This window comes from Myotis yumanensis, unplaced genomic scaffold, assembly GCF_028538775.1.
Source record: "Myotis yumanensis isolate MYYU_CA2020_CCGP unplaced genomic scaffold, mMyoYum1.0.hap1 SCAF_3, whole genome shotgun sequence".
Taxonomy (NCBI): Eukaryota; Metazoa; Chordata; class Mammalia; order Chiroptera; family Vespertilionidae; genus Myotis; species Myotis yumanensis.
This window is the reverse complement of record NW_027223754.1, coordinates 172,867,706-172,894,715: the sequence shown is the minus strand read 5'-3', so window position 1 is coordinate 172,894,715 and position 27,010 is coordinate 172,867,706. Positions and strand designations below refer to the sequence as shown.

General features: G+C 39.3%; 1 protein-coding gene across 1 annotated transcript in view; it reads right to left on the bottom strand.

Annotated features, from left to right (window-relative positions):
- Window positions 1-27,010, bottom strand: part of SLC2A13 (solute carrier family 2 member 13) — a 300,012-nt gene that overhangs the window by 236,768 nt on the left and 36,234 nt on the right. Inside the window, exon 2 of the mRNA XM_070410428.1 lies at window positions 2,620-2,779. Coding sequence (XP_070266529.1) covers window positions 2,620-2,779 — 160 coding nt within the window. The remainder of the gene's footprint in view (window positions 1-2,619; window positions 2,780-27,010) is intronic.

The window sequence follows — 27,010 nt, the reverse complement described above, 5'->3', positions numbered from 1 at the left end:
ACCTCCCTTACAACTTACCTATAGTAGCACTCACCTTTTTTACTCATCAGAATAGTAAATAATAATGTGATTCATTATTTGTTGAGTATTTGCCATGTGCTAAGCACTGGGCTGAGTACTGTATATATAACTAGAAACCCGGTGCAAAGATTTGTGTACCGTTGGGGTTCCTTGGCCTGGCTTGCGCCCTCTCGCAATTCGGGACCCCTCAGGGGATGTAAGAGAGCCAGTTTCAGCCTGATCCCTGCAGGCCAGGCCGAGGGCCCACACCAGTGCACGATTGGGGCTGGGGAGGGACTACGGGAGGGCTCCAGAGCGTGTCTGGCCCGTCTCGCCCAATCCTGATAGGCCGGACCCCAGCAGCAAGCAAACTCACCAGTCAGAGCATCTGCCCCTTGGTGGTCAGTGTGCATCATTGCGACTGGTCAAACGGTTGAACAAATGGTCGGACACTTCGCATATTAGGCTTTCATTATAGGATACTTAATTTAGATCCCAGGACAATCTCATAAGAACAGTATTTTTGGTCCCATTTTTTATACTGACAAAGTGAAGATCAGGGGAGCTAAGCAATTTGTCTAAGGTTCGTAGGCAATGAGTGGAAGAAAACAGACAGGAATCCAGGTCTGGCTATAACCATGTCACCCTGCCCCTGAAAAGTGTTCTCACTAATGATGCCTGTCCCAAGACCTCCACTTGCACCCAGACACACGTTCATAGGTTGGCTTCACTACTGTAAAATCTTTCTCTTTCCTAGCCAGTACTGAGGAAACAAATATCTAAATTGCTATACTTAGCTCAAAAACATGGGTTATACTCATTGGATTTGCACTTAAAAATAGATTTTTCATAATAGTATATATGTATCTCTATATTAGTTACATTAATAAATTTTAAACCAAATGTAAATAGATGATTCAGATCTTAAAGACATGTGGGAATGAAAGACTAAATGACTTCTACTGAGCTTCCAAGTAAAACTCAAAATATTAGGTTATGCTCATAAGTTACCATCTCCCTCTTCCTGTTCATCTACAGAGTGTGTGTTTGTGTGAGGGGGAGGAAATGAAATTTTCTGCTTCTTAACTTTGGGAGAGAAAGGTAGAAAGCAGTTTAGCAACAGAGGCAGGCAGAGCTAATGTTTCTTAAGAACTGTGTCTTCTCTTTAATGGTCCTGACAAATATAAGTCCTAATTGGCTTCAATGAGTTTTCTCAGGTGACTTTTAACAAAACTTCAGGCTAAGTCTTTAATGGCTCATCCTAAGCCATATGATTTATTGTGCTGCTTACATACAAGTTCAATTCCCTACATCCACAATGAATTTAATTCTTTTTCTTAAACTGTTAAGAATTTGCCGAAACCGGTTTGGCTCAGTGGATAGAGCGTTGGCCTGCGGACTGAAAGGTCCCGGGTTCGATTCCGGTCAAGGGCATGTACCTGGGTTGCGGGCATATCCCCAGTAGGAGATGTGCAGGAGGCAGCCGGTCGATGTTTCTCTCTCATCGATGTTTCTAACTCTCTATCTCTCTGTCCCTTCCTCTCTGTAAAAAATCAATAAAATATATTATAAAAAAAAAAAAAAAGAATGAACTTCAAGCCCTGGCTGGGTAGCGCAGTTGGTGAGAGCGTTGTCCCAATAAAAGGTTGCAGGTTCCATCCCTGGCCAGGGCACATACAAGAAGCAACCACTGAATGCATAAATAGGTGGAATGACAAACTGATCTCTCTCTCTCTCTCTCTCTCTCTCTCTCTCTCCTCGGCCTTCCTTTCTCTCTAAAATCAACAAATAAATATTTTCTAAAAAAGAATTAATTTCAATATTGTAATCACCATGCAAATAAATACTAGAGTATGACTTGTTCAATATTTTATTCCCTGGATCTATACAGATTAGATGCTCAATAAACAGAGAATTCTGTGCAGCCTATTATGCCTTTTAATAAAATCTCCCTGGAACACTTACATGAATTTGTTGCTTTGAATACTATGATATAAAAATTTAGAGCCTATACTATCTTTAAGCTTAAAATTAGTTTGTTTTTACAATATTCAATTTGAATGTATTTTAAAGCAGTTTTAAAAACATTTTTCTCATCTCTTTTGATTCAAAATCAAACAAATAGTGAAAAAAAAATAATTCGTGTCTTTTAAATGTATATATATCAACATCTTTTATATAGTATAGCTAAATCTATAGCTTTAAAGACTGGGTTTTCTTTCATTCAGATCAGAATGTTAAATCCAAAAGATGTTAGCTTTAGCTGCAGTTCATAAACAGCTTGATAATCACTGATACCATTCAAGAACTCCATGCATATTTATTGCTGCATTCATTTTTAAACAAATATTGCAAAAGATTACACACAGTGTGAGAAATGTCACCTAAATGCTAAAAAACCTCTGTAAATATCAATTCTCAATGTTAGGTTCCTCATCTGTCATTAAAATAAGTATCATCTTCTTGTCCACTTTCAATTTTGCTGAGTGCCACCCTCTTAGAAATTCGCTATAATGATTCAAAATACTCCGTTATCTTTTTCCTCTCATTTCTCAATGTCCTCCCATCCCCTAATATCATGATTTATTTGAAAATTAACTGTAAGAATTGTTTACAGACCTCCATCCATCCTTCTGGAGATAACTGAAGGCTCCATCAACAACACTTGCAAAGAACTGGCCTCCTGTGATGAAGAGGGTATTCATGGTGACTAATCGACCTCTTAAGTTGGGTGGTGAGACCTCAGCAATGTACACTGGCACCGTCATAGAAGCAATGCCTGTAAGGAACAATGAAAAGTAAACGTAAGACACTTTCTCAAGATTTCTTCTGTTGTTATAAATATTAATGCTAGATTAGGACACACATAAAGCTTGGTGCTCTACTTTTAACAAGGTCCACCACATATTTAAAGATTCTCTTTGTAACTGAAGACTACTGCAGATAAGTAAAGATGTATGCAAGGTATCAGTCTCTGAGTATCATTTTTCATATTATCTGAAGTGCCTCTAGAGATCTCAGATGACATTAGAATGCATCAAAGTATGTTTATAATTTTTTAAGGTCCAAAAATGGGAAAATGCTCTCTGGATTGAATCTAATTATTGAAATATTTTAGCCTTATATGGAAAATGTAATTAGACAATGGTGAGAATAAAAAATTATTAATGAGGAGGAGAACCAAGATGGCGGCATAGGTAAACACCTATACTTGCTTCCTCTCACAACCACATCAAAATTACAACTAAAAGGCAGAACAACGACCACCCAGAACCTCGGGAAAGCTGGCTGAATGGAAGTTCCACAACTAGAGTGGTGAAGAAAGCACATTGAGACTGGTAAGAGGTGTGGAGGCATGGAATGTGCTGTTACCTGGATGTGCTGCTCTTTTAATCGGGAGGGAGATACAAGCTCCCGCTTGTTCTAAACTTGTTCCAGGCGAGACTCTGGGGGACCCAGACACATACGGGGAGAAACTGGACTATCCGGCATCGGGACAGGAATGCGAGGGTGGCTTCTCTCAGAGGTGCTCACAGTGATCATTGTTCCTGCATGGAGGGCATGGGACATGGAGACCCGGGGACCTCTCTGGTGCAGAGCTGACTGGCAGCCACTGCTGTTTGCTCCGCCCTGGTGATTCCCAGAGACTCCGCCCTACCTAATTTGCAAGCCCACCCAAGCTGTGTGCATTGGCTTTTGCATATGAATGGCCTATCCTTCCTCTGATTAAAACCTGTCAAACTGCAGCTAGGTCAGAGAGCCCCAGAGCTTCCAAAAGAAGGCCCAAGGCCAGAAGCAGCAGCCTGCCTTGCTTCACAGCTGGGCCTCATCTGGGTACTTCCAAACCCCATACAAAGAGGAGGAATCTGTAGATGTCTCTGTAGCTACTGCTGGGCAGCCCCAGACAGTGGCTGACCTTGCATCTCCTCGGAGATCCAAGAGCCAGTATACCCAGTGGTCAGAGTGAGACCATACTGGATTACAACTCTTCACATCCATAAGAGACACACTCAAGGGGCAGACTCAGTGAGCACCAAAGCCCCACTAAAGAAAGTCCTGCCCCATAAGGGTGTCTCCTACGCAACCAATCTTCCAGTGTAGACACAACTGGTCATCACAGCCAACTGGCCTAGAGGTCAATTCCTCCCAGTGATACCAACAGCAATCAAGCGTTAACTACAACAAGACTGTGCACACAGCCCACAAAGGGGTGCACCAAGAGCGTCCACCTCAGGTGACTGGGGAGGCTGAGCCCCTGGGCCCTATAGGATACCACCACACAAGGCCATATCTATCAACTCAAGGAGACTTAGCAGCTACCCAGTACACAGAAACAAAAACAGGGAAGCAGCCAAAATGCAGAGACAAAGAAAAAGTCACAAATGAAAGAAATGGATGAAATAAAAATACTGGATATAGAGTTCAAAACCACAGTTATAAGGTTACTCAAGAATCTTCTAGAAACCTCGGAGAAATTTAGTGAGACCCTCAAGGATGTGAAAAAGGACTAATCAGAAATTAAGCACACACTGACTGAAATAAAGAATAACATACAGAGATCCAACAGCAGACTAGAGGATCCCAAGAATCAAGTCAAAGATATGAAATACGAAGAAGCAAAAAACACCCAACCGGAAAAACAAAAAGAAAAAAGAATTCAAAAATATGAAGATAGTGTAAGGAGCCTCTGGGACAAGTTCAAGAGTACCAACATCCGAATTATGGAGGTGCCAGAAGAAGAAAGAGAGCAAGATATTGAAAACCTATTTGAAGAAATAATGACAGAAAACTTCCCCTACCTGGTGAAAGAAATAGACTTACAAGTCCAGGAAGCGCAAAGAACCCCAAACAAGAGGAATCCAAAGAGGGCCACACCAAGACACATCATAATTAAAATGTGAAGGGCAAAAGACAAAGAGAGAATCTTAAAAGCAGCAAGAGAAAAACAGTTACCTACAAGGGAGTACCCATACGACTGTCAGCTGATTTCTCAACAGAAACTATGCAGGCCAGAAGGAAGTGGCAAGAAATATTCAAAGTGATGAATAGCAAGAACCTTCAACCAAGATTACTCTACCCAACAAAGCTATCATTTAGAATTGAAGGTCAGATAAAGAGCTTCACAGACAAGAAAAAGCTAAAGGAGTTCCTCACCACCAAACCAGTATGATATGAAATGCTGAAGGGTATTCTCTAAGAAGAAGAAGAAGAAGAAAAAGGTAAAGTTAAAAAATTATAACAAAGTGACAGCAAATACATATCTATCAACAAGTGAACCTAAAAATCAAATGAATAAAAAACCTGATGAACAGAATAGACTGATGAATGTAATAGAATCAGGGGCATGGAAAGGGAGCAGACTGACAATTCTCGGGGGGGGGGGCGGGGGGGGAAGGGTTGTGGGGGTGCGGGAAGAGATTGGACAAAGAGCTTACACCTATGGACGAGGTCAGTGGGGGCAGGGGGAGGAGGAAGGCCTGGAGTGCAGGGGGAGGAACCAGGTGCAGGGGAGCTACGGGGAGAAAAAAGAGGAACATCTGTAATGATCTGAATAAAGATTTTTAAAAAATTATTAATACATAGTGACTATTCAAAGTCATCATTTCCAGCAGACACACCAGAACTCTTAATTGATTTACTAATAAGAGATCCATACATTAAATCACCTTACTCAATTGTCTAGGTGTACATTTCAGAAATAGTTTACGATGGACGGTACTTTGGGAATTTGCAGTTTTAAAAAACAGATGCTCTTAACCATAAAATAGACAGTTTTTATGGTTTAGATGTATTTGGTTATACCTGTTTTAAATTTTCTTCCAGCTAAAATCAATGCAGCATAATTTATGGTAGTAGTTCTCCAACTTCATTGATCACTAGAACCATTTATGTAGCATTTTTTTTTTTTTTAAATAAAGATCTCCTCACCTCACCAACCCCAGACGACTACAGAGTTGGGAGATGAGCCTGTCTTTTCAAAATCCTTCAGGTGATCCTTATGTTCACCATGTATTTATAAAACTGCAGTTCTACAGGCCACAATTTTGAGCCAATCCAAAATCATTTCTTAAAGAAAATCTTGGCCTTGCTGGCCATTATCTAGCTCACTTCCCAGTGGCACTTTCAATTTTTAACCTAAAACTAGTAGCTAATCAATACTCACCAGTTCAGAGAAAAAAAAAATCAGGATTAACTAAGAAAAAATATCTGTAGATACTATAAACCCAAGATTAAATCAGAACATCAATGGGTTGCATAACAGATGCATCTAGAATGATTTTTAATGAATTGGTATGCATGATGCCCAAAAGTAGCTTGTAGTGAACCTGGCTGCACTAAGAAATCTGTTGATGTGTTTTCCCGACAGGGGCTGTTGACGGTACTGTTTACCACTCTGGACAACAAGAGACATTTCTCTCTTGTCTCTCGAACTGCAATAGTTGTGCTTCTCAGTAACTGATTTGTGTTTGTTTACTGGCACTATAAATCCATAGTTCCCTTATGTCCCGCTCTATGTAGGCAGTCAGAGAGGCCCACCTCTATCGAGTGTTTTAGATTTCCTGGTATGTATTCTGTGGATTAAATTCCCTCCTGATGCCACAATTGTCTCCAATTTCACCTATTTCAAATACATTTACTTTGTTCTATCTTTGAGCAAATTGAATAAAATGGACAGAGACAAAATTTCTTTAAGTAATATATACCTGCTTCTGGAACATTCATTGTATTATTGCATAACTACTAGTAAGTAGTTACTAGGCTCGCACAGAATTCAGACCAGTAAATCATATACTTTGTAGTTGTTAGTCCCTGTCAATACACGGCAATGATGAAAAGTTTCTTATGACTGTATGAGTTTCATGAAATAATAAACATGAGTTAGTAGACAAAGTACTGTAGTCTGTACAATTAAATCAGCGCCTAAACTGCTAAAAATTTCCATCTGACAGCTAATCAATTTAATAGCACAGCCTACCCTAAAATGGCTTTCATCTAACTTGGAAAAAGGAAACACCTGCAGCAAATGTTAGATTTTCCGTTTAGTTCTTTTATTATTAAACTTTTTAAAAATCAGACAACAGTCATTGATGGTTTGGATTTCTTTTTCTGCTTTGGTCTGGCTGTGAACAAGAATTCAGTTGCTGTCTTTAGCCAGAGATATTTACTCAGCCATCGAGCCCGCAGATGGGAGTGTGGAAATCTGGTCCGTGGCTTTAGGCAGCACATATTTGTTATGAAGCACATCGATTTTACTCAATAGGAACTTCAGAGATGTCCCCAGACCTTTATAAAGGTTGATTAAAAATAAACACCACACCCTAGCCGGTTTTGCTCAGTGGATAGAGCGTTGGCCCTCAGACCGAAGGGTCACAGGTTCAATTCTGGTTGCAGGCTAAATCCCTGGCCCTGGTCAGGGTGGGTGCAGGAGGAAACCAATCGATTTATTTCTCTCACATCAATGCTTCTCTTCTCTCTCTCTCTCTGTTCCACTCCCTCCCTTCCACTCTCTCTAAATATCCTTAGGTGAAGATTAACAAAAAAAATAAAATACAATAAATAAACACCACAACAATGAAAAGTAACAGATAATGACAGAGGGAAAAGACTGAAGAACTATAAAAAGACAGACTCGATGAATTGTTGGAAAGAACCCTAAAAGATCTGTCTAATGGGTGCTCACAGTGACTTAGCACTGTTACAACTACTTACATTCCATTAGATCAGTGGTTCTCAACCTTCTGGCCCTTTAAATGCAGTTCCTCATGTTGTGACCCAACCATAAAATTATTTGCGTTGCTACTTCATAACTGCAATTTTTTCTACTGTTATGAATCATAATGTAAATATCTGATATGCAGGATGGTCTTAGGCGATCCCTGTGAAAGGGTCGTTCGACCGCCAAAGGGGTCGCGACCCATAGGTTGAGAACTGCTGCATTAGATACTTTACATAAACCGATTATTTTATCTAATCCTCAGAACATCCCTTTAAAGGACAAATAATTATGCCCATTTGCAGAGAAGGACTTGACCTCAAGTCTCACAAGTGAGTAGGTAAAGTGGAAGAACTAGAATTCGAAGCAGACAATGAGATCCAGAACCCACTTTTGAAAGCACTAGACTCCACTGACTGACCACCACAGATGAGGGCAGGCTCTGCAACAAGTGGGTTTAAATTCCAGCCTTGCCTTATACCAGCTGGTTAAGTCTGGACAACTTAACCTTTCTGGGTCTCCAGTTCCTCATCTCTATAATAGAAAGAATAAAAGTAACTCTTCCATAGAAGCTGGGAAAATTCAATGAGTTAATAGAATAAAGCACTTAAAACGTGCCTCGCATACAGAAAGCAGTTAATAATATCAGTAGTATTTCAGTCTGACCTGTGTTAAGTGCTGAGATTATCAAAATAATGCATAAATAAAATGAGGTCCCTTCCCTAAAGGAAGCAACACAGAAAGCCTACTCAAAAACACATGCAGCCAAATAAAAACTTTCAAAGTAACATGGTAAGGGTCACAGCACAGCTACACACTGCATCCTATCTTTCGATGCTGACATTGCTGCACGGGGACAACGATTAGGTGATAGCGAGGAAAGGCTGGGCAGACAACTCTGCAGAAAAGAGCATGAGCTTACAAAAATACAAAATGACATGGGTTTCTCAAAGGCTGCACAGAAAGTGTGAGGCAAAATATGTGTAGAAATGAACTGGGAGAGGCATACAGGGCACAGATCATAAAAGTAGCATCCACTTAGCAGCGAGCATCCACTGAATCCCTGACCTAAGCTGGCCACTATGTTAAGAACTGGGGACAGAGTGCTCTAACAGGAGAAGGACATGCCCTCTGTCCTGAGGATCTGCTGAGAAAAATGTGTTTGAGCAAGTAATTACATTTTGAGTGTGATGGGTCATACCAAAGGGGAAGTGTGGGGGACATGAATGACAAAGGGACAGGAGGAGGAATCAGAAACGCCTTGGATGTGGCTATATTTAAGCCAAGATCAGGGGAATGAGGAAGCTAAGCTAGGTGGGAGTGTGGAAGGTGAGATATATTTAGACAATCAGACCAGCTTAGACAAAAGCCTTAAGGCAGGAAGAAACACATCCTGTGGAGGGAGATGATTTCTGGAGACGTGGGCAGATACCAACCAGACAATTCACAATCGCAGAAGCTATATTAAGGGTTTGGTACTAAGAAGACTTCGAATAATGTAAAGGAGAAAAAGTCACAATCAGATTTATGTGTTAAAGCATCACTTTGGTTGGAGTAGGGAAAACTGATTGTAGGAGAGCAATGAGTAATGACAACACTAGAAATGGAGTAAAGAGGAGAGTTCCTAGAATTATGTATTTTGTACTTAGGCTAAAGATAATTGGGATGACATGTGAAGGATGAGGACAGGAAGAATTCAAGGATGATGTTCAGATGTCCAAAGTAAACCACTAGTTTGATGGGTGCTTTTCATAAAGATAAGGGATACTGGAGGAGATGCAAGTGTGGGTGGACCATAATAAGGTCAAGTTTTAGGTTGAGAAAGAGGTGCTTCGTGAAGTATACAGACAGCAAGCAGACCACTCTGTAAGTGTGCTGGGAATAGAGATTACTTACATGAGAATGTCCCCAACCTCCCTCTCTTCTCCTACCCAATAAGGGCCTCTGCCAAAGTAAGCAACCTCTCATTCATCCTTAGGAAAAATTTGTTCTTTGTCAGCCTAGTTCTTGAGCTGTTTTCATGCTAGACAAGAGAAAAAAAGATAAAGGAAACATGAGTCAAAGATCTTAGTTGTGGGAAGAAGTTCAACTGAAAAAAAAAAAAAGACTGCAGAGAATTATGTGAGGCTCAGGGTCAGTATGGGAAACACTGGGAGCCTATTACAAAGGGATTGACTGAAGCTTGACTGGAGGATGTGAGAGAGAACAGATTTTAAGAAATATTGCTGAGTTGCACTCTACATGCTATTATAATCTTCAAGACACAAGAGTAGTATTATTTTTCAATTGCTTTGACTTGCTGGACTATACTATTTAAAATGCAACTCCATACTAAGACTGGGCTAGGCAGGGTTTGGGAATTATACAAATATCTGGAGTTCCGAAGGTGGTTCTGTGTGGCTGGTGCACATAACGGGAACCACGGGAATGGAGGCGAGCTCCCAAAAAGACATGTGAGAAGAACGCCTAGAACTGAGTCCAGAAAAATGGCACTATTTAAGGAACTGCTGGAAAAAGAAACAGAGCAGGAGCAGCCAGCAAGCATCAACCATACCTTTGAATACCATGTTATTTCTAAAGTCTTTTCATGACACCATTTTGCATTATTACATAAGGTCATCCTATCAATAGGTAGGTGGAACAGATATTCATCATCCCCCCCCTAGAAAAGTATAGAATCCCAGCCTTAGAGGCAGACAGGAAGAGATTTTCAGAAAGTCACATCACCGCAAATTAACGTCAAAGTGGGTCTCAGATCTAAGCTCCCTCATCTTTGCAATGTGCCACTCCAGGGCTGAGTGTCAAGCCTCTGTTCAGAAGGTGACCCTTTGTAAAGTTCTCAGGAACTTGATTTTTTGGGCCCTATTTCCTTAGCTAGTACACATGAACTTCCAGGAGCAGGAAGGCCTGCGATGTGACTTACTGCCACCAGGTGTCATGCTAAAAGAGCTCAGATGAATTACTCAGAAAACTGGGAACTAAATGTGATTAGTTGTATAATTTCGAGCGAGACAAATTTGAACCCATAAAGCTGCTTTATGAAAATGGAGAACTAAATAAGCAAATGCTGGTGATCAGGAAGAGTAGTAGACTCATGTTCACTAGGCTCACATCCATTCAATATACATATTTTACAGGCCCTGTTAACCTGCCTTGCTATCAATAAAACAAACCATGCAAACCGCAATTGATGGATTTCCAGACATGACCAGTTATGAAAAAGCTTGGACATTAAGGCTATATCACCCCCAAAATCTATTTTAGAGAAACACATGGAATTCTCTCCCCAGACAAAACTCACTGTTCTAATGAAGAACAGTTTATATGAGATTCCACAAAATTAAGAATTATGTGCTTTATAAATGGATGTAATTGGTGACAGTTAAAGTTTAGCAGATTCTATGAAGAGGTTTTATTTTCTTCCCTATTCCACTGAAGGGGTTCAGAACAGGCCTCCCCAAGATGAGCACTTTGGCATGTGAATTATTTTGACCTGGAGGCAACCAAGACCCTGAGGGCTCAAGAGAAACTTTTATCACTTTCTCCCTTTAAAGAATTTAAATTAAGGGCTTTAAAATTAATCTCTATATATAAAAAGCCAGGGTTGTAACATCCAAAACGACCGAAGGCTCGACCGAAAGCCAGGCTGCGCGCACAGCAGCAGCTGCCGGCAAGGCCCAGAGAGAGAAGCAGGGTGGTCAGACTTTGCTTCTCTCTCTGGGCCTCACCAGCATCCAAGCCTCTCTTTCTCCCCCAGAGGTCAGCAGTTCAGCCTGCTTGCCAGCAGCCCTGGTCAGCTGCTGATCAGCGCCCCCTCTATGATCAGGCCTGGAGATAGGCCTGGAGATGCTGACTGGCATAGAAACCGACCAATCAGAACCAAATCTGGGTGAATTGTGAGGAACCAATGGCTGCCTAGGAGGCACAGCTTTTGACGCTGATTGGCATAGAAACTGACCAATCAGAACCAATCTTGGTGAATTGCGAGGAGCCAATGGCTGCCTAGGAGGCGGAGCTTTTGACACTAACTGGAATAGAAACCAACCAATCAGAACCTACTCTGGATGAACTGAGAAGGCAGGAATGAAGGTGGCCGCTGAGGAGGGGTTTTAAGGGCAACTGCTGTTTGGTGTAAGGTATAAGAAAGTGATTCAATTTTTTAATGACCAGTTTGGCAGTATAGTGCATATGGCTATCAGTCCAGATATAGGGATTATGTGTTTTTGTCTGCCAAGAGCATCTCCTCCTGCTGAAAAAGGCTTTTCCCCTCCATTTAAGCAATCCTATTCTATATAATCTACCTATACTACTAAAAGGGTAATATACTAATTAGACTGGGTTGACCGGCCATCTTCCGGATGTCTGACTTTCTTCTGTACAAAGCCATGGTGGTGGGGGCCGAGGCAGAGGCCATTAGGGGCGATCAGGCTGGCAGGGGAGGGCAAGTTGGGTGCAAGATCAGGCCTGCAGGGAAGGGCAATTGGTGGCGAGATCAGGCTGGCAGAAGGAGGCAGTTGGGGGCGAGATCAGGCTGGCAGGGGAGGGCAGTTAGAGGCAAGTAGGCTGGCAGGGGAGAGCTGTTAGGGGCAAGATCAGGCAGGCAGAGAGGTTAGAAGCGATCAGGCAAGCAGAGGGCAAGATAGGAGCAATCAGGCTGGCAGGCAGAGGGGTTGGGGTGATCAGGCAGGCGAATGGTTAGGAGCCAGTCATCCCGGATTGCAAGAGGGATGTCCGACTGCCGGTTTAGGCCCGATCCCACAGAGATTGGACTTAAACTGAAAGTCAGACATTTCCCGAGGGATCCCAGATTGGAGAGGGTGCAGGCTGGGCTGAGGAACCCCTCTGTGCATGAATTTCGTGCACAGGGCCTCTAATGAGATATAACCAGAAACAACTTTTTATGACTTAATAGGGCATGGTACTGAACATCTGCTCTTATCCTTCAAATGACCTTCCTCCCCTCTGAAGCCCAAGGCATTTTACCTCATCCTTAGCTCAGAATATCATATATACTTCATTTTAACTTTCTGTATCTGAACCTCTCTTGTATGTGTGGTGTTTGACTCTCTCAAGTATGTGGGGTTCCCCTACATGGTATGTATGTAATTAAATTTGGTTATTTCCTCTTGTTAGTCATCTTATGATGAATTACCTTCTGGGTAAAAGAACCTAGAAGGGTAGAAACACACACACACACACACACACCAACAATCACTAATCAAATAAAATAAATGTCTGATAAAGAACAAATTATTTTTTAAAAAATTTTTTATTGATTTCAGAGAAGAAGGGAAAGGGAGAGAGATAGAAACATCAATGATGAGAGAGAATCACTGATCGGCTGCCTCCTGCATGGCCCACCCTGGGGGTCGAGCCCACAACCTGGGCCCACAACCTGGGAAATCAAACTGTGACCTCCTGGTTCATAAGTCTGCACTCAACCACTGAGACATACTGGCTGGGCAAGGACAAATTCTTAATCATTGTACTAAACTCATGAATAGTGTGGTGCAGGCCTATGATGAGGGGAGGGGGCAGGCTAGAAGGGGTCAATGGGTTTTATTTTTTTTTTCCATTTTAAAAAAATGCATTGTATAACTTGCAACAATCAAGATAAATTTTTAAAAATAAAAAAATGCCAAAAAAATTGAAATTAACCTAAGGAAAGTAGTGGTCCAAGTTCCTATTAAAGGCATATTAGAATAAACAGAACCACAAAAAAACTGTGTTGGTACTGTTTCTGAATATTGTTTAAAACTGTATATAAGAAAAGTTTGTTTCTTACAGAATCAAAAGGTCTACATAAGGAAAACTCATTATCATGCTTCGCAAGGAGTTTTACCAGAAAATTGCACCTCAGACAACGCAGTGAAACTGGATTCACGCACTCTCATACTGCCAAGCTGATTCACCATAACCAGCACAAAACACTTCTGAGTGCAGAAGTTGGCTTACAAAAGCTGCTGGAAGCCCTTTTAAAGCCCTGAGTCACAAATATAAATAATTTCATAACCAAACAACATTAGAAAATTCTGTGAAGGGTAAAGACCATGAATCACAGCAGCATCTCAGCAGGATAAGCCAGATAGCAACTAATTAGCTTCTCAGAAGCACATGAAGCTACCTTTTTATAATAATGCTGCTTGAACAAGAAAGATTATGATGTCCTCATTCATTTGGTAAATTATTACTCTATGAACTCTAAAGAAAGGGTTATAATAAAGAGAGAATCTGCCTAAACAAACAGTATCCCCTCACTGCATTTGTTTTGGCTTTGCTGTCCTGCCCAGGATGGGGATGTCAAGTACCTACAGTTACCAGGTTGTTAAAACTCTAAAATTCAGTTTCGTTTTTTCCTAACTGTAAGGTCTAAGGCACGCACAAAAATACTGCTGAACAGCTTCAAAGAGCAATAAGCCCCAAAGTGATGAAAATATGTACAACACAAAATGCCTACCACCGAAGACCCAGGGTATACCCATGGAAATAACTAGCAGAGGTAACGTTCTATGGTGTTTAAAACCTCTTAACAGAGCATTATGAACACATCATCAGAACTTCAATTCAGGGCAGCTCATGTCCTTTTTTACTAATAACTTCTCAGTAGAGACAGTATCTCATTGTTCTCCTAGCAGGACCACAAGCTCATTCTTGATCATATCTCTCACATCTTCTGAAATACAACTTCCCTAAGTGTCAAGCACAGATCTTGTTGAATAGAAGAACAATGGGATACATACACAAAACTGTAACCTTTTAAATTATTGTTAGTTGACTGGTTTTTATACTAAAAACATTACTCATTAAGGAAATTTTGGAAACTACAGTTAAGAAAAAAGGTAAATAAAAATCACACTACCCATAGACAACCACTATTAAAATTTGGTTATAACTTGCAATAGTTTTTCCATAAGCGTGTAACTTTAACTTACTATATTGTGAATATTTACCTTCTCTTTAAAGTCTTTTCCGAAAAGGGGTCTCAAACTTCTTCCATAAACTAGGCAGGTACCATAAATACGGATGCCCAGTGAGTATAAGATACAAGGTATTAAGCTGATTACATAATAATTTAGGTACAACAGGCTCTGCAGATCAAGGAAAGTGGCCAAACTAGACATATCCCTACGTAGCCATGTACAACAACCTGCACACTTGTAGGTCTGGCACCCTTGTAATACCAGATCATTTTAAGTAGCAATATAATATTCCAGTATTCAAATGAAGAGAAGTGGTCCTAGAACAGAGAGATGAAGAAGGCAGGAAAAGGCAGGAAATAATTTCTTGATGGGGAGAGATAGCAAGTGAAGATATTAACAGATATCTAAGAGAGCTCTTTAAACAGCATTTAGAGGTAATACAGAAAAAAATAGCTGTATGAAATGCCTCAATAGTAGAAGCAGTACGTTTTAAACCTGACAAATGGAATGCAGAACGTATAATAAGAAATCAATGCATTAGTCTCAAGGCAGTGAATTTAGCAAATAGGCACATAAGGGTACTCTGTCATATTTAGCTCTATGTGACATCTACTCTAGAGGTAAATGTTTAGGGACAACAAACAACGTAGACCTAAATAGGAGCTAAAAGGCTGTGAATCATCTGAATACAGATTATAATTGAATAGGTATAGATAAAATATACAAGAAATGTGTATATTTTATAATAAAATAAGCCCAGGGCTAAAATGTGGTTGTAGAAATTTTCATGCAATAGATATAAAGGGTTCAGAATTAAAATAGAAGAAACTATTAAAGGAAATATTAACATAGCAAAATACATGAACACACACACACACACCCAAAAAATTTTAAGCTGTTCAATATAAGGTCTAGTCCTGCCTTAAAAGCAGGAACAGAGAGCCACAGGAAGGAATTGGCTGAAATAAAAAGATGACAGAATGAAACTGAACTGGGAAATGGGTAGGGTAAGAAAGGATTGCAAAATCACTAAAAATGTAATAGCAGAATATGTAAGTAATTAGAGAAATACCATATTGGAGGCATAAAAAAACAACAAAAAGCTGGATAAAGTTTGAGAAAGTGTGGAACATCAATTTCAGAAGCAAAGAAAATTAAAATAAAATATATTGTTGGAAAAGAAACCATGACAAAAGCAATAAATGAGCTCATGGGATAGGTAGTAACAGCTAGACATATGCTGGGAATTTTCCTGATTTGCACAGTTAACAAAAATGATGTTTTTTTGTGGGTGATTTTTTATGGATAGGGCAGAAAGAAAAACCCAGCTTACTTATAATGTAATAATAACCAGGCAATATGAAATGCCATAGAGCAACAACTACAGATCAATTAGGGGAAAAATATTATGATCCAAGTATTTAATATCCTGCCAAGCTACACAACTTCATAACCAAACAGCATTAGAAAATCCTGTTGCCATGGGTATGTATCAGAAAATAAACAACTCATTTACTATCCTATATAATAAAAGGCTAATATGCAAATTGTCCCCTCGGGAGTTCGACCAACCAGGAGTTCAACTGCTCACTATGACGTTTGCTGACCACCAGGGGGTGGCGCTGAACAAAGGAAGGCCCCAGCCAGCAGCCAGGGGAAGGCCCCAATTGGCCCTGATTGCCGGCCAGGCCTAGAAACCATACCCACACACAAATTTCATGCACCAGGCCTCTAGTTTTTGAAATAACCTCTAAGCCAATCCCAAGATTAACAACGAAAACTTTAAGGACAGGGAAGTTTCCACATAAACCACTCAGAGAATCTGCCCCTCACTTAGTGCAGACTACAGAAATCTAGCTGAATACAAGAGCCACTGAGTGTTCTTGCAACCATTCTCCCCAGGGCTCCTCTCTTTTGCCGTTTCTAAGTAACACACTTCTGGAACTACACAGAATCTCTTGGTTGGTCTGATAACCACTTCAAAGCATGCACTGGTCTTTTTCTTTTCCAGCACTTGGTAACAATGGCTACATATTTTACTTGGTTAGAACGTTATGCTTGAATAATTTTTTTAAAAGTTTTCCACTTATTTTTTTAATGTTCAAAGAGGCAGAGAATCACAGAGCAACACAATGTCCATCTTGATAACCAGAGATCTCTATTAATGATTTCCTGTGTCTCTAAAAAGTATACAAAATGATCCTGAGTGTTTTAAAGCGGTGAGACTCATATAAGCCACCTACCAACAGATTATTATCTTTACTAACCTTTTTTATTGTCTTTCCATCTACAGCATATATCCCTATGCTGCATACATTTAAAAATCCATATAAGCGCTAACTGGTTTGGCTCAATGGATAGAGAGTCGGCCTGCGGACTCAGGGATACCAGGTTCAATTCTGGTCAAGGGCATGTACCTTGGTTGCGGGCACATACCCAGTGGGGAGTGTGCAGGAGGCAGCTGATCGATGTTTCTCTCTCATCGATATTTCTAACTCTCTATCCCTCTCCCTTCCTCTCTGTAAAGAATAAATAAAATATATATTTTTAATAATCCATGTAAGTAGTAAAATCACTACCAAGTAAAAATGAAGCGGAAAAAGGCACATTTTTTTAAAGATCTGCAATGATACACAACATACTTTCCTGCAGTGTTCTCTAATAATACATGGTAATCATGGAACTCTATAATAAAATTTAAAATGTTTGGTGAGGAACACAGCCAAGTTAACTTTCATTTCCTTTTATTTTATTACCATAAAGTATGGAATTATTTTCTACATGTATACAGTTTGCACTTATTTTCCAAGATAGGAAATAAAAACATTTAAGAGCTATGGTAAGAATGAGAAAGAGCCACACTAAAATGAAACACAGTCTGCTTTTAGGAGCCCTAGTGTGGTATCATCAGGCTGTAAGAAAGCCAGGTCTCCTGCCCAGCCTGGTGTGGCTCAGTGGTTGAGCATCGATCTATGAACCAAGAGGTCAAGGTTCAATTCCTGGTCAGGGCACATGCCCTGTTGCTGGCTGTATCCTCAGTTTGGGGTATGTGGGGGCAACAGATCGATGATTCTCTCTCATCATTGATGTTCCTATCTCTTTCTCCCCCTCCTTTCTTCTCTCTGAAATCAATTTTTTAAAAAAAGCTAGTTCTGTCCAATGATAAAGGGAATGGAGAGAGGGGAAAATCTTTAGGGGCTCTTTAGTATCCAATCAAAATCATTTTAATAGACAAAATTTCACATTTGGTTCTTCAGAAGCCCGGGAATGTATACATAATTCAAAGGTTTAGTTGATCCTTTGAAATGGCAAGCATCATTCATGCTGAAACATTTATCAACATTTTACAACACTGTTTCTTTTTCTAAGTTTTAAAAAGAGTGTAGGAATCCTTAACATTTATGAATGGTGATGAGCAAGATGCTGATAAATATGGATCACTAACACTCTTAGAAATACCAGCTGTACCGGTTAATAATGTTGATTTTGTAATCAAAGAAAACACGATAACTTCAAGAGAAACATCAATAGTGCTTTATTCAAAGTAATGTCCATGGCTAACTATACATTCCCCCATCTTTCAGGTAATTTGTGAATACCGTCCCAATAGAACTTTTCCTGTTTTGAGGCAAACCACTCAGAGACCCAATTTTTCACTTCTTCGTATGTTTTGAAGTGCTGCTCAGAAAGTGCATGTGCCATCGATCAGAACAAGTGGTAATCTGAAGGAGTAAGGTCTGGTGAATACAGCGGGTGGGTTCATACTTCCCAGGTAAGATCTTTTAACGTGTCTTTTACTGGTTTTAAAATGTGATGGTGCGTTATCATGAAGTAAAATTAGTTTGCTGTGTCTTCTGGCACATTCTGGTCATTTTACGGTCAAAGCGTGGTTCAAATTGATTATTTGTTGTCGGTAGTGATCAGTATTAATGGTTTCACCTGGTTTTAGAAGCTCATAACACACCACACCTTCCTAATCCCACCAAATGCAGAGCATTTTCTTCTTTCCGAAGCGCTCTGGCCTTGCAGTCGATGTTGATGGTTGACCTGGATCAACCCATGATTTTGTGCATTTGGGATTCTCAAAATAAATCCACTTTTCATCGCCAGTCACAATTTGATGCAAAAAAGACCTTCTTTCGTGCCATTGAAGCAACATTTCACTGATGACTTTTCAGTTTTCCATTTGTCTTTCGTTCAGTTGATGTGGCACCCATATTCCTTCCTTTAAAATCTTTCCCATTGCTTGTAAACAATCAGAAATTGTTTGTTGAGCAATGTTGAATCTTTCTGCAAGTTGTGTTTGACACGCATCTTCATCCAATAATGCTTGTAATTGTTGGTCTTCAAACTTTTTCAGTTGACCTGGACGTTCTTCGTCTTTCACATGGAAATCATCACTTTTAAAGCGTTTAAACCAGCATTCACAAGTATCTTGAGATGGAGCATGTTCACCATAAGCTTCCCGAAGCATATGATAACTTCCAGCAGCACTTTTCTTCAAAACAAAGTAATGAATTAAAACTTCCCGCAAATGCTCTCTTTTTGCCATGAAATTCAACATTTTTAAGCGTAAAAAATATCTATGATGTTAACACCTTCAGCAAATTTGACATATGAAGTTTTGAAGCTTGCTGTCAATACAACAAAACAGCATACATATCAAATCTCATATATATCAACATATGTGTAATTCCATCTATTGAAAAAAATCCACATTATTAACCAGTACACCTGGTAGACTCCAAGTGATGTGACAAATAATGAACAAGCCTGGAAAAAGGGCAGTATCATCTCTCTTAAGCTGGCTTTTGGAAGAGGTGATTTAAAATGAACCTTCATTTATAACCCCAAGGCTTATAAACATCCTTTCACTCTAATTGTAGATCTAGTGGCAGCTCTGACTCAATCAACAGAACCAAGCTCTGGCACAAATGAGCTGGCATTAATGCTGGCATTATCTTCCTCTGTTCCAGCAGCTTTGAGACACTGACAGAGCCAGAATAGATGTAGTGATATCCAACTACTTGACAAATGATGAGGTAGAGTGATTCATCTAAAAATAAATAGATGACAGAAAAATGATAGATAATAGGTATATAACTAAAGATTATTTATAGTTTTTGTTTTCAAAGGACTAATTTTAATCTAAAGAAAACTCCTAAATGGGTAGTTGTACATGCAAAAAATTTGAAAATTCCTTTTGTATAATTGTCTGGACAATTTAAAAAGAATCCCCCAATACCTGAGGTTCCTTTCTTCAGATATGTTCCAAGTTTAATGTTATGTTTATCTTGTTATGAGAGGTGATCACACATGAGAAAAGAAAGCGAAATTCCCATATATATCTAGTTTCTCTGAAAATAAAAAAGTAGGAAGCAAGAAATATCCACAGTATTGTGACCATCTTCTAACTGCTGTTAGAATTTTTCTGTTAAATGACAGCTGCCTTCTCATCAGCCACATGGCACACAGAAGACAGTAAAATGGTATTTTCATTGGGTCAAAAGAAAATTAAGTATCAACAGGTTTTTGGTCCAACAGCAAAAAATCTCTCTCAAGAAAAAGGGCAAAATTCCTAAATAAAGACATTCTAAAAGTATATTTCAGATGGAAAGTGAACCCAAATGTTTGACATAAGAAGAATAAAAATACAAAAAGGAATGAAGACCAGAGAAAGGGGTAAATATGTACGAAAATGTAAAAACAAAACTATGAAAACCCAGTAGCAATATCTTGTGACACAGGAAAATCAAAATACATGACAACAACAGAATTATAGTTGGGAGGAGGGTAAAAGGAGTTAATGAGCTTTAAGTCGATTATTCTATTGGGATGGAGGATAAAGACATTGTACAACTTCAACTTTGTTATGTTAAATATGGACAAATGAAATCTCAATGGCAACTACTGAAAAATACATATAAACAAAATATAACTTCCAAACTAGTTGAAAGTTGCCTAAGAAAAAAATATGTATACAGGACAATTCAAAAAGGCAGAAATAAATTCAATTACAGCAGTCATCATAATATGCCCAAAAGGATCAAACGTACCAAATAGAAAAGAAGAGCAATTAGCCTAGATTTAAAGCAGCCAGTCTGAATTTAAAATGTGTACTTTATTTTTGTACAAATAATAACAACAAACACAAGTTAAAAGGATAGAAACAAGATTAAAAACAAAAGAGCAGAAAAATGAGAAAAAGTCTAAATAGAAGCTGAGGTAGCAATATTCATCCAGACAAAATAAACTTTAATGCAAAAATTATTGCTAAAGACCAACAGGGTAATCTGATAATTATTTTAATAGACAAATCCAAACCATAGTGAGTGATAGTAACATATCAGAATCAATAACTGACAGATTTCAGAAACAAAAGTTCAATAAAACATGTAGATGATTTGAACGACACAATTAAATTGGACCTGCATCCACTTTATGAACTCTACATTCAACAAGTAAAAATTACACATTATTGGTACAAGCACAGAAGAATCAATTATAAATACTATTTACTGGTCTAGAGAACAGTCCTCATCATATATCAAAGGGCCTACATGATATGGATCATGATTTCCATCCTCAAAGCAATTACACAGAAAACTGATTTTTTTTTTAAAGATAACCAAAACATATCAACCATATATGTTTGAGAATTAAGAAATACAATCTCAGCCCTGGCTGGTTTGCTCAAGTGGTTAAGCATCAGTCCCATGAACCGAAGGGTCTCAGGTTCACTTCCCGGTCAAGGGCACGTACCTTGATTGCAGGTTCAATCCCTGGCCCCCAGTTGGGGTGCGTGCAAGGGGCAACCAATCGATGTGTCTCTCTCACATCAATATTTCTCTCTCTGTCTCTCTGTCTCTCTCTCCTCCCCTCCTCCCTTCCTTCCACTCTATTTAAAAATCAATGGGAAAAATATTCTCAAGTGAGGATAAAGAAAAAGGAGAAATACAATTTCATTTCATATAATTCATTGGTCAAAGAAGAAGTCATATTGAGAATTTAATTTTTTGGAAAGGAATAAAAAATAAAAACTACATATTAATAATTCTGTGATTCACCCCCCCCCCAAAAAAAAGGTTTAAATAATAACAGGCACTAGAGAAATAATTTATATTTATCCAAAGAATCTGGGGTAAAAGGAAGAAAATCAACTTTAAAAAGCAGAAGGAAATAAATACTAAAAAAAAATATTAATGAAATAGGAAAAAAACATTTAAGAGTATTAAAAAAAATAAAAGTTGGTTCTTTCACAATATTAAAGTTCACAAATACTGAAAAGACTGGTCAAGAAAAAGAAAGATAACCAATATCAAAAGTGAAAAAACTTTATACAATCATCTACTGAGGGACATTTCGGGTGTTTCCATGTCTTGGCCACAGTGAATAATGCTGCAATGAACACAGAGATGCATATGTCTTTGCGAATAAATGTTTTCAATTTTTCTTTGGTTAGATATCCAGAAGAGGGTTGCTTACTCATATGGTAACTCTATTCTTAATTTTTTGAGGAACCTCCACACTGTTTTCCATAGTGGCTGTGATACACACACACACACACACACACACACACACACACAGACAATGGAATACTATTTAGCCTTAATAAAAGATGAAATACTGTCATTTGGGACAACATGGATGCACCTTGAGATTATGCTAAGAAAAATACATCAGAAAAAGTCAAGACTATAGATTTCACTCATATGTGAGATATAAAACTGAAAGCAGCAAATGAACAAACAAGAGAAACCAACCAAAACAAGCACAGACAACAAACAGTATGATGGTTACCAGAAGGAAAGAGGGGTGGGCGGGTAGTGAAGGCTAGAGGGGTCAAGTTTATGGTGACAGAAGGAGATCTGACTTTGGGTTGTAGCACACAACGCAATATGCAGATGATGTATCATAGAATTGTCCACTTCATACCTAAATAATTTTGTTAACCAATGGTACCTGAATAAATTATTTTTAAACAATGAAAAAACTACAACTAAAAAATAACTACAGAAATTTAGAAACGTAAAAAAGATAAGGGGGCTACAATGAACAACCTTATTCCTATAAAATGGACACATTCATAGAAAAAACTTTATTCAGAAAGACTTATAAAACCTAAATGGCCCATCAAGAAAACTGGATCAATGGTCAAAAAAAATATTCCCATAAGGAAAATTTCAAGTCTCGAAGGCTTTATTTACTTAGTTCCAAAAAGCTTTTAAGAAGCAACTCCATTCTTACACAACTATTCTAAAATATTTGGGGGAAAAGGCAGTATTTACCAACTAATTTTGTGGACTAGAATAACCTTTTTTTTGCTGTGTTGGGATACAATTCTCCATGAATTGCTTGCCTTTTTGCATGTCTTGCAATAGGTACTGACTGCTCTTCGGTTTCACAGAACCTTTTCAAGGATGTTTACTATAACAAATAGCCTGGTAAGATAGATATACCATCTCCTTTCAAAGCAAAGGATACTTGTGAATATAGCCTTAAATACAGAAATGTTATCCCCTCCAGAGCAAAAGGCAGGCATGCTTACTGTCCATTACAAACTTGATTTCCTGATGCTCAGTGATTCTCTCCTCCAACATAATCCACTGTGTGCTGATTCTCTTAACTCAATCATGTAAAAACAGGGGCTCAGAAAATAAGTGCAAAAAAGCTGATTCTCTGGGTATTGCTGTAACCCAGGGATCTCATGTCTTCTACCGGAATCCATAAAACTAGGGCAGGTTAATTTTCAGCTTACAAGCAGGATATAACTTCACAACCTTCACAGTTCTTGACATACTCAAACCTAAAAAGGCAGTGTAAGTCCCATACCACAAATGAGCAGATGAAAAAAGACAATCCTAAAAACATAACAAAATACAGCAATCTACCACTGTATAAAAATTCATCATGATAACCCAAGAATACAAGATTAGCCTACCAATACAATATTATTTAATGTAGTTACTTTATTAAATGTTTTTAAAAAAATATCATATGCTTTTAACAACAGATATAGAAAACCTGCTAGATAAAATTCAACATTCATTCATGAGGTAAAACAAGAGCAAACTAAAAACCAATGGGGGAGAAAACCAAGATGGTGGCATAGGTAAACACGGGAGTTTGCTGCCTCGAACAACCACTTCAAAAATACAACTAAAAGACGGAACGGACATCATCCAGAACCACAGGAAAGCTGGCTGAGTGGATGTTCTACAACTAGGAGGAAAGAGAAAAGCATGCCGAGGCTCAGAGGAGGCGTAGTGCTGAAGTAAAATACTAAGGTTCGGAGTGCATGCGGAGCGGGCTGGGGGCTGAGAGCACGGTTGTCGTTTTCAATCGGGAGGGAGTCTCAGGCTCTGAGCTCCAGTTCCGGGCGAGTCTCTAAGGACCCAGACTCATACGGGAGAAGCGGGACTGTCTGGCATCACTCAGAACCCTAGGGAAGCTTTCTCTCCGTGGGGCTTGCAGTGACTACTGGGACACTGAGAAGCAGAGCCTCTGAGGGCAAGATTGAGAGCAGCCATAATTGCTAACCCCTCCCTGTTGATCCCGTGGGACCCGCCCTGCCCAAGCCCTGCAGGGAGGCTTTTGCTGGATAGCCTCAGGCAAATGCTAGATTAGCACCTCCCTAGAGATCCAGGAGCCAGGAAGCCCAGAGGTCAGAGTGGGACCATCCAGCTTGCAGCTCCGTGGAACCATAAAAGACACACTCAGGGGGCAGACTCAGTGAGCACCAAAGCCCCATCGAAGCAAGTCTAGCCCCAGAGGGGTGTCTCCAGCACAGAAGTTCTCCCACCGCAGACGCAGCTGATTCTCACAGCCAATTGGCCTGGAGGTCAATTCCTCACAGTGATAACTACAACAATCAAGGCTTAACCACAACAAGACTGTGCACAAAGCCCACAAGGGGGTGCACCAAGAGTGTCTACCTCAGGTAATTGGGACACTTAGCACAGAAAGGCACTCTATCGACACAGCGAAGCATAAAAAAATGTCGAGACAAAGAAACAGGACACAAACGACAGAATTGGAGGAAAGCAAACTATTGGATAGAGTTCAAAACCACACTTTTAAGGTCTTTAAAGAACTGTTTAGAAGCCTCCGATAAATTGAGTAAGGCTTTCGAAAAGACTGGTGAGGCCGCTGATAAATGTAATGAGATTCTCGAAAAGACTGGTAAGACCGCCAATAAATGTAGTGAGATCCTCAAGAAATCTAATGAGACCCTCGATGTTGTGATAAAGGACCAACTAGAAATTAAGCATACACTGACTGAAATAAAGAATATTATACAGACTCCCAACAGCAGACCAGAGGGTCGCAAGGATCAAGTCAAAGATTTGAAATACGAAGAAGCAAAAAACACCCAACCGGATAAGCAAAATGAAATAAGAATCCGAAAATATGAAGATAGTGTAAGGAGCCTCTGGGACAGCTTCAAGTGTACCAACATCCGAATTATAGGGGTGCCAGAAGATGAGAGAGAGCAAGATATTGAAAACCTATTTGAAGAAATAATGACAGAAAACTTCCCCTACCTGGTGAAAGGAATAGACTTCCAAGTCCAGGAAGCGCATAGAACCCCAAACAAAAGGAATCCAAAGAGGACCACACCAAGACACATCATAATTAAAATGCCAAGAGCAAAAGACAAAGAGAGAATCCTAAAAGCAGCAAGAGAAAGAAACTCAGTTACCTACAAGGGAGTACCCATACGACTGTCAGCTGATTTCTCAACAGAAACTTTGCAGGCCAGAAGGGAATGGCAAGAAATATTCAAAGTGATGAATGCCAAGAACCTACAACCAAGACTACTTTATCCAGCAAAGCTATCATTCAGAAGTGAAGGCCAGATAAAGAGCTTCACAGATAAGAAAAAGCTAAAGGAGTTCATCACCACCAAACCAGTATTATATGAAATGCTGAAAGGTATCCTGTAAGAAGAGGAAGAAGAAGAAAAAGGTAAAGATACAAATTATGAACAACAAATACACATCTATCAACAAGTGAATCTAAGAATCAAGTGAATAAATAATCTGATGTACAGAATGAACTGGTGATTGTAATAGAATCAGGGACATAGAAAGGGAATGGACTGACTATTCTTGGGGGGGGGGGGGGGGGAGAAAGGGGTGTGGGGGTGAGTGAAGAGATTAGACAACAATTGTGCACCTATGGATGAGGACAGTGGGTGGGGAGTGAGGGCAGAGGGTGGGGTTGGAACTGGGTGGAAGGGAGTTATGGTGGGAAAAAAGAGTAACTAATGTAATAATCTGAACAATAAAGATTTAATAAAAAAAAAAACCAATGGGCACTACATTAATTTGATAAAAGGAGATAAGGGGGAGATGTGGGGGACATCTGTATTATTGTCAACAATTTTCTAAAAAGTACTGCCATGGCTGGTTTCTCAGTGGTTAGAGCGCCGGCCTGCTCACCGAAGGATCATGGGTTTGATTCCTGGTCAAGGGCACGAACCTGGGTTACAGGTTCAATCCCCACCCTGGTAGGGGTACATGTGGGAGGCGACCAATGTGTGTCTCTCACATCGATGTGTCTGTCTGTCCGTCTCTCTCTCCTTCCCTCCCTCTCTTCCACTCTCTCTAAAAAAGCAATGGAAAAAATATCCTTAGGTGAAGATTAACACACAAAAAAAATTGTTTTAAGTACCAATCTGTTAGATTAAAAAAAAAAAACTTAAAGAGATTGTATGAACTTTCAAATTAATCTTGAGTAGGAAAAATTTTTCCTAAAATTTTTGAGAGTAACACTGCCATTAGAAAAATTATACCATTTGAAAGTTTAAATCATTTGTCCTGCTTTATTTACCTGTATGAGAACTTCATAATGTAATAGGAAGATATCATTATATCTCATTTTTTAAATGACATTTACTAAAAAAGTTAATTAACAGTAGTAACATGAATATAACTACCATTTTCCCAGTATCTATTTTACAAGTTCTTTCATAGAGGTATTTCTTCATTCATTCCTCTGAACAACCTTTAATTTTATCCCAAGAAATAGGCTCAGTCCATGTCAGTAACTAAAAAATCTCCTCGTGAAGCCTTACAGATTGATTCTTCTACTATTTGTGACATTTCAATTCTAAAACCAAAGGGCAGACAGAGCTCAGTTCAAGGACTACTTTCCGGAACTTCCACAAACTACTTGCCCCAATATTTACTTGAAACCTCAATTTGTTTTCCCTTCGATAGACAGGAGAACATGGAGGTATTCCTGCCAACAACCCCTTGACGCATAATGTCTACATCTAAATTAGTATAAAACTGAAAAAAAGCAGCCGCTGTGTCTATTCAGAACACACAGCAGCTGTGAAAAGGGTTTTTATTCTTTCACTTCCAAGTCA